The sequence below is a fragment of the Lampetra planeri genome, chromosome 30 (genome assembly GCF_965212315.1).
Source record: "Lampetra planeri chromosome 30, kcLamPlan1.2.h2, whole genome shotgun sequence".
Taxonomy (NCBI): Eukaryota; Metazoa; Chordata; class Hyperoartia; order Petromyzontiformes; family Petromyzontidae; genus Lampetra; species Lampetra planeri.
This window is the reverse complement of record NC_136136.1, coordinates 8,096,925-8,107,332: the sequence shown is the minus strand read 5'-3', so window position 1 is coordinate 8,107,332 and position 10,408 is coordinate 8,096,925. Positions and strand designations below refer to the sequence as shown.

The following is a 10,408-nucleotide window of genomic DNA, read 5'->3' as shown; positions in this document are numbered from 1 at the left end:
CAAGGCAGCTTGCTGTGTAACCCCATCCTGGTCACAGTCGCTCGTGAAGTAACGACCGCGCGGCTCCGCTTCTGCTTTTGCCGGTCTGCCCCAAATACATTTATTTACGCAGTGCGAGCCGTTACGCGAGCGTGACAATTTACTCCGCGCAGACGCACAAAGGGCCGTTCCCCGGCTCTGTTTGTACTCGGCTGAGCAATAAAGCACGCTCGCGTTGTGTTGTTTTGATCGTTCCCCATGCAACGCGCGGAGAGCCGCCGAACGTGCCGCTCAGCGCGCGCCGTGAGACCTCGATTTTCCACCGCTGGCCACGTCGGGCAACGGATTTTTTCGAACGTGACGACGGAGCGACCCAGCGGTGAACCTATGTGGGTGAGCGTGCGCGGCCACCACCCTTGTCCTGCCCGCGCGTCAAAGCAGCGACGGCACCCTCCGCCAGCGACTGTGAGAGACGTGCCCACCTTAGGGCTCCACCTTAGGGCTCCACCTTAGGGCTCCACCTTAGGGCTCCACCTCAGGGCAACACCTTAGGGCTCCACCTTAGGGCTCCACCTTAGGGCTCCACCTTAGGGCTCCACCTTAGGGCTCCACCTCAGGGCTCCACCTTAGGGCTCCACCTTACCGCCAAAGTACGGTTCACATCGGCAGGCGACTTATTCCAAAACGTAAACTGCCGTTATATTTTGAATCGGTTTGTAATATTTTTTTACGCATTCATTCATTTGCAGTTTTATTCAGGAACAAGAGCGATTGTACATCCTCAACACGTGCATTTTTTCGGAAATCGGGCTTCATCTGCAATCGCCATCCGTGCTAATTCAAAATCTGAGCGTGCATCCGTCAGAACTTAAACCCAACGTCGCGAGAGCCAGCATTCGCTGCAATTATTTATCAGCAAGCCAGGGCTGGCAGCCCCGCCAGCGCCGCCCCCGTGGAGTTTCTCCGGAACGCCCCGGCGATCGCGCGGCGGCGCCTCTGGTGGCCGTGGGCGGCGGCAGCGACTCCAATCGGCGCGAGCGTCCCCGCCGCACTCGATCGTAGCGGAGGGCCCGGCGGTCGCGTGCCCTCGTTGCGGGGGGCAGCTCATCTCAGGAGGAATCCCGCTCCGAGCCGGTCGCCCTCCTCCAGGGAGAAGCGCGCCGTGCCTACGTAGTGCGCCTCTCCGCCGACCTCCACGATCACGGCTGGGAACCGGCCACAGCGCAGCTCCTGCGGCACACGGTGCGGCGGGCGCGAGTCGTTACGGACGAGGACCCGCCGATGACCCCCCCCCCCCCCCGGTGCCTTAAATCATTATTCACCGTTCGATTTACGCTCGCCGACGAGCGGCCAAACGGGGACGGCTGAGGGCCCCCGGAGGGCCCGCGTCAGGTGCGCCAGACGGATTTAAGGTGAACTGTGAGGAAGGCCATCAATCACTCAGCCAACGATATTGGGCACACGCCGCGAGGGAATTGTGGGGAACCCGCGCCGACTTATTTTGCTCCACCGTCAGGGGGGCAGCAAGAAAATAAAAAATGAACCCTGCTAATTTTAAAATCTCAACTCCTCGGTGCCTTGCGGACACAGCGGATTAATCATCTCCGATGTAACAAACCTTCGGTCCTAAGGTTAAAGGGGCGAGCCTTGCGGGGAGTTGAATGCTTGCATGGAAGGCAGGAGCATGCGAGTAATTTTTCGTGCGTGCGTGCGCGACGACTGAAACGTGCGTGATGCTGCGCCGCTTGGAGCGAAGCCAGTTTGCTCGAGACTCTGCGGAACTCTGCGGGAGGAAGCTCCCGGGGCCTCTCGACCCATCGTCACGAGTGCGGCTACTCGGCTTGATTTGAATCAGGAGAAGGAATCCCACGGTTGGTTGTGAGGCACCAACCGAGCGGAAAGCGTACACTCGAAGCCTTCGGTCAACCGGCAGATTTGACAACATGCATTACGGTCACCCTCCGGAGACGCTCCTATTATTATTATTATTAGTTAAAGAAGCCATGGCGCAGCGTGCGGACTGCAGCCACTCTCGGGCCACGGTGGGAGCCACCGCAAGTCAAGAAGCCCCGCGAGCACCGCTCTCCATTTGCTCCGCCAAACGCGGCAAAAGGTGTGAATGCACGTGCGACCGACAAAGAAGATCGCCCACGTAATAACTCACGGCCCCACGTAAATCCTTACGGCTGGATGAAGGGGCCTCCTCGTCTAAGATCGGCGAAACGGTTCCGGTGTCACTCGCCGCTCACGTTAACCGTGGCCGGGATTCGAACTCGGGTCCGTGAGCACGGCGGGCAAAGCACTGCAGCGCTGCGCCCCCCCACCCCCCGCGCCCCCCTCAAACGTGAGCATCATATCAGCAGGTAATTTACATATCCATTGCATAATCACCGACTCTTCAATTCTCATGCGCAAACTCTGCCGTGTGTACCGGTCTGTGACTCGATGCACCGCGATGTAGCTATTATGAAACAGCGGGCGAGCCGAACCTCTTCAGCATGCCTACGGTGCAGGGTGAACCATCCCGATAATGGCAACACAATCGTCAATAACACTGTGACCTTGAAAAGTAAACAAACAAAAATAGGGAATGTTTCAGGTAATGGCCCTTCCCCAGGGCACACAGAGCGGTGTAGTGGATACGATGTGGCACCTCATATACCAAGGCGGGACCTGATAAGAATTATATTATGAAGACAAAAAAATCGTGGCAAACAGTTTTTACATAATCCCCTTAGTGATGCATTCCTGGGCGAAATTCTCATTTGAATCGGGGATTATAATCAGCATAATGCACTCAGTGATGTATTGCTGGGCTCTATTCAATCCCCCTGATTTATAAGGACCCTATTCTCCTTCTCAACAGTAGGTGGAATAATTGTTAAAGCGATGGCCTCATAACTTTCATGGAGAATGTCAAACTATTGTTTAAGTGCACTGGGACTGGTGGGAGATATGCACAGGCATTGAAGTTTATCAAATGTTTTATCCGTGATTTTTCACGATTCGGATTTCGCTGCTGATTTCCGGATGAATGAGTGAAAAAAAAAATCAAGCCTGAGTACATGAAATTCCCGATTATCCAAAAAAATATGTCTGGCGCTGTGTTCTTGCCAGACACTGGGAGCACGTTCATAATGGGCAGAAGAAAAAAGAACATGAGTGACATTAGCACGTGACACGAGTATGCAACGTGCAACGACCAGGACATCCGAAATGAAAACTCCAGAAAAAGATTATCCGTACGAATCCGAAATCCCAAACGTTTCAATCCAAAACTTCTCCCGACCATTTTCTCGGGAGGCGTCTATACACGGCAGATGAGCCCGTGCGGTGAGACACGCCGACGGCGGAGGGCCCCCGTGTCTCGCCCGGAGCGCCGCTCACCGCGATGGCCTTGCCGCTGAACATGGAGCCCGTGGTACCGCTCTCAAAGCGCCGTGTCTGGCCAAGGCTCAGGAGGCCCCTGCGGTGCTGCAAGGCGACGCGGGCCGTCACCCCCGACCCCGTGGGGCTCCGGTCCACCTGGGGCACAATTCGCAGTGGTCAGCGCGACAGTGGCCGGGTGGCCCCTGAGACGGAACGTCTGGGTTCGAATGCTGGTAGCGGTCGCCTGTAATTGGACGGGTGGCTCAACAGGGGAGTGAGTAGAAGGAGTGAGCAAGGTTGGGAGCTCAAATCCGGCTTGGGCGTTAACTCGGCCCATCATCCATCCAGGGTCGACAAATACTGAAGAATTTAAAACGTCAGTTTCACATCGGACAAATAATATTTGCTCTGTGTGGATAAATATGCTCAATTGAAGCGATCATCTTCCGAGGCTGTTCTCTCACACAGGGTGATGCCCTGCCAGCTGCAGTGCTCTGAATCGAAGTCTGTTTATCTAATCGCATGGTCATGATAGCACAATTGATATATCATTTGTAAATTATATGAAAAGAAAAACGAAGTACAGCCGTTTGTCGGTCTATCACTGGATAAAGGCCTCCTCACGATGCATTCGGTCATGGAGCTTTTTTGACCATACTTCACCACGCTGGTCACTGCCGGTTGGCAAATGGTAGGACAGATCACGACTGGTTTAGATATCATCCACCGCAGATGTAAGCCGTGGTCGGGAATCAAACTCGGGTTTGCAGGATCGTAGTGCGGGTTGCACTCACCGCCGCGCCACCGCCCGGCGAATACAAAACGAAGGGTGCCGGCGCTACCTGGGCGTCTGCGAAGACGCAAACGTTGGCCGTGGGCTCCTCCGAGAATCCATCACTCCCGTCGGTGAGGATGGTTCCATAGAGGAACGCCAGCTCTTCGCCGTCCGGGTGGAAGAGCCGCACCTGCCAGGGCAGCGTAGTACGTGAACACGAGCCGCGCCAACTACAGCAACACGGACCAGACCAACACGATCCACGCCAACACGAACTGCACCAATACAAACCGCACCAACACAAACCGCACCAACATGAACCTCGCCAACACCAACCGCGCCAACGCAAGCCGCTCCAACGGCAACCGTGCCAACGCTGGCCGGGCGAACGCTGGCCGCACACGCCGCTACCGAATCCCTTGACCGGCATTGCCATGAATCCAACACGGTGCCACCGCTCATAACGTGCCGCTTGTGTGTACGTGCGCAGCTATGACCCGCTTTTTAATCCGCTGCTGGATGAGGGCCTCCCCATGGATTAGGTCCTCCCCATGCCAAGCTTGCGGTGGGGTTATCTGACAGTACTTCACCATGTCGGGTTAGAGTATGAGTATGAGCGTAGATTGTTGGAGCACGGCACAGTACGACAAACGATGTTGCTACGCTGCCCTCTGCTGCCTTCAACGCAGCCCCCGCAGCCATCCACGGCGCCGGTCAGGCGCGGCGATCGCCCATCCACGCGCCATCCAAGAATCAACCCTGCTTCACTGGCGAGATGCGATGGAGATCGCACGCATTCCGCGAGATTTCATCATAAATGTGCTTGTGTGTGTGTGGACACACGTGTGTTGAGGGCAGCACGTTCCCGTGATTTATCGCCGAATCGGAATGAAAAGCGCAATTTCTGGCATCTGTCCTCGCTCTCGCACAATATCTGTCGAGCCGTTCCAGCAAAGGCAACAACACAAAAAAAATACTGACATTTTGGGCTACAATTCAGGGTGAAAACACCCCGCGTATGAATCCCTTTCAGATACAAAAGTGTAAAGGTGAATATCGCTCCGCTACGGAAATCTGTCATCCCTCTATTCCTGTCCCTACCCAAAGAATGTCCCGGGCTCTTTGACCAATCCAATGACATTTTCTGCTATAGACCAGCAACACGTTGCATTGCTTCGGATAGTGGGTGGGGGGAGGGGGCACTTCACCGAAAAGGTCAAAGGACGTCGCGACGTTCCCAGGAATGTCACGGACATGGGTTGCTGGAGGTTTATGTATTCTGTATATTATTAGAGACATCACCGTGAAAGAAACCGTCGTGCCTGTGAAGCTTGCGCGTTGCAGCAGCATTGTGCTAGCGAGAAAAGAATGCCGATAAAACCACAAGGCAAATGTTACTCATCGTCGTCATCATTATCATCGTCGCCATCGTCACCGAAATGTTAACACCAATTCAGAAGACGGGCGACGTTAAAAAAACCCACCACGTTCGGCAATAACGCTGCGGCTTTGACTGGAAAAATATAGACCAGGTGACGTTGCGGGCAAAGGCCCTTCCTCGTAGCGCACGTGTGTTCTTTGTTAATCATGCCGGTGCACAACCGCGAACAACAGCAGCAGCAGCGTCACCAAATAATCCACGGCACGCGATGTAAGATAATAGCATGCAGGTTGGGTAACATTGACAAGGGAGAACAGAATGCAAATGACGGCGGTTAAAATATTACTTGAAATGGGGGGGGGGCGGTGGGGGCCGAGACACCGCGGCGGCGTTAACGCTGCGCCGGTGCTGGGTCGACCGCCGCCGCCCACGACGACAGCACCGCGCCACGGAGAGACCCCCGGGCGTGAGGGCAGGACAAGAGCCTCGCGTGAGCCAGCAGCGGCGTAGTGGCGGTGGCGGCGGTGGAGATGAATATTTGCTCTCGCGAGACAAGGGAGGAAATTCCGAAGCCTCGGATTGCAGGGGTTTACCTGATGGACTTCATCCGTCTGCAATCGTTTTCGGTAAATGCCTTAGCGCGGACAAATGCGTGTGTGGCCTTGGTAGTGTCGCGGTGAGTGCGCGGCGCTACAAACCCGGCGACCCGAGTTCGATTCTCAGTCACGGCCAACATCAGTGACGATTATCTGAACCGGTGCAGGGCATTCCCTAGTTCGACTCAGCCTTAAATAAGTACCTGGTGCGATGTGTAGACATCGGCACTAGGGAGACAAAGGCGGTCGGGCGTGGTGCTGGACATACAACCACGCCCTCGTGTGCCTTGCCGGCCTTCATCGGTGCTCGCTAACAACACTTGCCCAGGAGCCTGTTAGAGGCTATACGGGGGATCTTTGTAGCCTTTCACTGCCATGTGAGAGGAGGTGAAGCATGGATGAGAAGCTTTTGGCAGCAGGGAGCCTCCGTGTGTGGAGTTTGTCTCTACGCCCCCTGTTCTGCGTGAGTTTCCTCTGGGTTCTCCGATTTCTTCCCATAGCAAAAGTAAAAAAAATGTGTCACTGGTATTGGCCAAATATCCCAATGCTGACAAATGCCCTGCAGATTAGTCTGTTGTGATTATGCAGAGCAGCAACATCGCTGCCTACTGCAATAAACTTGGCAGGACCCTCCTGTGTCTCGAGACTCAGTGAGCCTTTTCTGGATAAACAAGCAGAAAAATAATACTCAAAGTAATAAAAGCGAAAGACTTTGGTGCGTGGGAATCCCTCGCGATGAAAGCATAATAATCAGCAGACGATTGGCTTGGGATTAAACCTCAACTAGGGGTGTGCACCAGGGCCCTCTGGTCCAGCCTCTCCTTCTGGACCTCATGCGGGTCCAGCCAAGGTTGTGGGAGGCTCAGGTGAGAGGGCAAAACGAGCGTATGGCACCGATCGCGCAAGCGAGGAGCCTTACAAACCCATCCCCGCGTGTGTCTCCCCCGTCTCCCCTTGCTTGCCTGCTTCTTCACCGCCTCCGTCACTGCGGTGGCCCCTTCGACCAGCGTCTTGGTGGAGGACGATCGGACGTCCAGGCCCAGCGACGAGGCGCTCAGGAAGGCGTAGAACGTGCCGCCGTAGGCCACGTCCACGGCCAGCTGCCCGTAGCCCGGCACCGCGACCAGCTCGTCTGCACGGCAGCAGCGGCGGCAGCAGCAGCGGCGGCGGCGGTGAGATCGGTGTGCCCCAGGGGGCACGGGAAGTTGGCCAAGCGCGGCGAGGAGGATGAGGATGAGGAGGCGCCGCAGGCAAGAGCTGCTGCACCGCTAACGGATTGACTGATGAGACGAGGCTGGCACCGGGATGCGGGTCGATACGGCGCTCGCTATGGCGCGCACGACTAATATGAAATGTAATTTAAAATAAAATTGAAGATCCATCGCCCGCGACGCCGCCTTCGCGCCATCAGGGGTCGTCGCTCGCTTTGCGCTCCGAGCGTCGGGCCGCCGGGCCGAGCGCCGCGTGCGCACGGCCAATTTGCGGCGCCGCCGGGGCCGCCCCCCAACCGCCCGCTACCCCCTCCCCCCCCCCCCGCATCGCCAGGAACCGGCGCTCACCCAGGCAGAAGGCGAAGGCGGGCACGCTGTGGAAGCGGACGTGGGGGTCGCTGGCTCCGTCGGCGCCGCGCCGCACGAAGGCGGTGACGAGCCCGCACGGCACCTCGATGCGCACCTCCGTCTCCGGCTCGGCGCCGTCCACCGAGGGGGCGGAGGGCGCCGGGGGCGGTGCGAGGCCGAAGTCGACGGCGAAGCGGCCGAGGGCCAGCACGGCGTGGCCGCACATCGTGCTGCAGCCCTCGTTGTGCACGAAGGCGGCCGCCAGGTGGGCCCCGGGCTCGGCCGGCTCGGCGAGCACGGCGCCATACATGTCCCGGTGACCGCGCGGCTCGTTCATCAGCAGGCGGCGCGCCGCGTCGTGCCGCGCGCCGGCCAGCAGGGCCCTCCGCGTGGCGGCCGCGCCGGGCCCCAGCGCCGCCTCGTCGGGCCAGCCGGCCAGCACGACCCGCAGCGGCTCGCCGCCCGTGTGCATGTCCAGCACGGACACGGGTGGCGTCGCGCCGCAGCCCGGGAGAGGCCGCGTGGTGTCGGCCGCGATGCTCGCCAGGGTGGCGCGAACGCCGGAGCCCGGGCCGCTCATGGCCACTGCTGAATGCGTGGGTGTGTGAGTGGCTGTGTGGGTGACTGAGTGGGTGGGTGTGTAGGTGAGTGACTGACTGGGTGGGTGATTAGATGGGTGGGTGTGTAAGTGGCTGTGTGGGTGAGTGGCTGTGTGGATGACTGAGTGGGTGGATGGGTGAGTGGCTGTGTGGGTGGGTGATTGGGTGGGTGGATAAGTGGCTATGTGGATGAGTGACTGGCTTGGGTGGGTGAGTGGTTGTGTGGGTTAGTGGCAGTGTGGGTAACTGTGTGGATGAATGATTATGTGGGTGAATGAATGACTGGGTGGGTGGGTGGATTAATGTGTGTGGTATACAGTGGGTGGGTGGGTGATGGTGGTGTGAGCGGGTGGTTCTCTGCGTGGATCGGTGGTGACTGTGAGTGGCTATGGTCCAGTGGCTAATCGTGGATGGGTGCCTGGAGGTGGATATGACTGGATGTGTGTGGCACGAGCAGTGAAAGTGTGCAACGCAAAAATGTATCTCAACGCAAGACAAAAAGGCACGCACCTGGAGGGGGTGGGTTGAGAAATGTGACGTCACATCAAAATGCGCAACTTTAAGTAAATATAGACAACACGTTCTACTTAATTAAATATTATTTTAATACATGTTTTCTCCTACAACATCAGTGCAGCGCTACGCACTACAATGACAATAGTTTAAAGCGATTTGAAGCATGTTTTATTTTCAAAATGGACATATGGTTTAGGGGGGGGAGCAGAGCTTTGTGACGTCACATTTGAGGGGGGTCTGACTTTTTGTGACGCCGTGTGACGAGGAGGGGGGGTTCAAAAATCGTCCAAAATCGCGTGACGTCATTTATGGACGGCCCCTTATTACCGAATTCTCCGCATCATAAGACACATTTTCCCTGTACTGTACATGTGACCAGCTTTACATCACTTTATGGAACAGCTGCGCTGCTCGGTTGTACAGTTTTCGGGAGCTTATCACAGCTCAATGCAGCGACGTCAAGCACCGGTGCCAATTCCACATTGCCAGGGCAAGAACCGTACCTCTCAAAATGTACGACCACTCGACTGTCCAACAAAGCTGTACAGTACTGAGTGTATCGACCGCGGCGCGATGATGGGCCTGGTAAAGCCACAAAGCAGCCCCCGCTCACGCGAGGTGGCCGTGATAATCGCCGCTCGCGATATTCGAGTTGACGATTATCGCGATATCAATTTCCCTTAACCTCCTAATTGTTGCATCACGGGACCCGGACAGAGGGCGACGGTTGGGGGATGGGGATGGGGAGGGGGTCCTTCATCCAGCAGTGGTTATGACCACGGCTGCCGATGCTGCTGAACAAATGCTTAAACCGTTGCATTGACAAGACGCCGCCAGCGGGTTGCACTGCATGCGGGATTTACAAACCGCGTAGCTGAGCGCGATGCGAGGGATGTCCCCGTCTCTGTGGGCTCAGCTTCGACTCCCTCCCCCCCCGTCTTTGTCTCTTTCTCCAACTCGCTGCGTCGACAGCACCACCCACGAGTGGCCACGTCGCGGCAAGAACTTCCTGCCACTGCAACTCCCTTTCCTCTCTCCTCCTCCTCCCTTTCCTCTCTCTCCTCCTCCCTTTCCTCTCTCCCCCTCCCGTTCCTCCCCCCTCTCTCTAGACCCCTGGGCAAAGGGATCCCTTGTGGGTGGAGGGGCGAGAGAGAGGGGGAGGAACACATAAAGCAAAGCACTGAAAAAAAACCGAATTGATGAACGAAGCAAAGTGCCGACTACACCGAGCATCTTCTTGTTTCCTGTGATCGTAAAAGAGAGAGAGGGGTGATGACACGGGTGGTAGTGGCTGGGGTGAGTGCCGGATGAAGATAGTGCAACGCCTGTAGCATGATGTTATAAAGAGGCCCTAAATAAAAATACATTAAAACACACATTTTTTACTTGCATAGTAAAGTAAATGTATGTTTTTTCATTTGCTATACAGCCAGATAATACGGATTATTCCGGATTATCCTAGTAGCAAAAGTAGCTACATATATGCAGACCAGTCAGTCTGCATCAGCAGTAGGCCATGTTTTCCCACCTGATGACGGACGCTTGTGTTGCGCCAAAGACGTCGTGATTTAATTTAGTTGTTTTCATTTATTTTATTTTTTACCCACGTGACTTTACCGAAAAAACCAAAGAGT

The 10,408-nt window shown here is 56.2% G+C and overlaps 1 protein-coding gene across 3 annotated transcripts; it reads right to left on the bottom strand.

Annotated features, from left to right (window-relative positions):
- Window positions 1-717: 717 nt before the first annotated feature.
- L3HYPDH (trans-L-3-hydroxyproline dehydratase) lies at window positions 718-9,849 on the bottom strand. Of its 3 annotated transcripts, none has more exons than XM_078608670.1 (6): window positions 9,642-9,849; window positions 7,660-8,692; window positions 7,063-7,232; window positions 4,191-4,313; window positions 3,367-3,504; window positions 718-1,209 (listed from the first exon to the last, which is right to left on the bottom strand). In XM_078608670.1, the coding sequence occupies exons 2-6, from the start codon at window positions 8,237-8,239 to the stop codon at window positions 1,084-1,086; spliced, it is 1,137 nt and encodes a 378-aa protein (XP_078464796.1). In that variant the 5' UTR covers window positions 8,240-8,692; window positions 9,642-9,849; the 3' UTR covers window positions 718-1,083. The 3 variants fall into 3 exon arrangements, with proteins under 3 accessions (XP_078464796.1, XP_078464794.1, XP_078464795.1); XM_078608668.1 differs by having other exon boundaries at window positions 7,660-8,768; window positions 9,642-9,848; XM_078608669.1 differs by lacking the exon at window positions 9,642-9,849 and having other exon boundaries at window positions 7,660-9,632.
- Window positions 9,850-10,408: the final 559 nt, after the last annotated feature.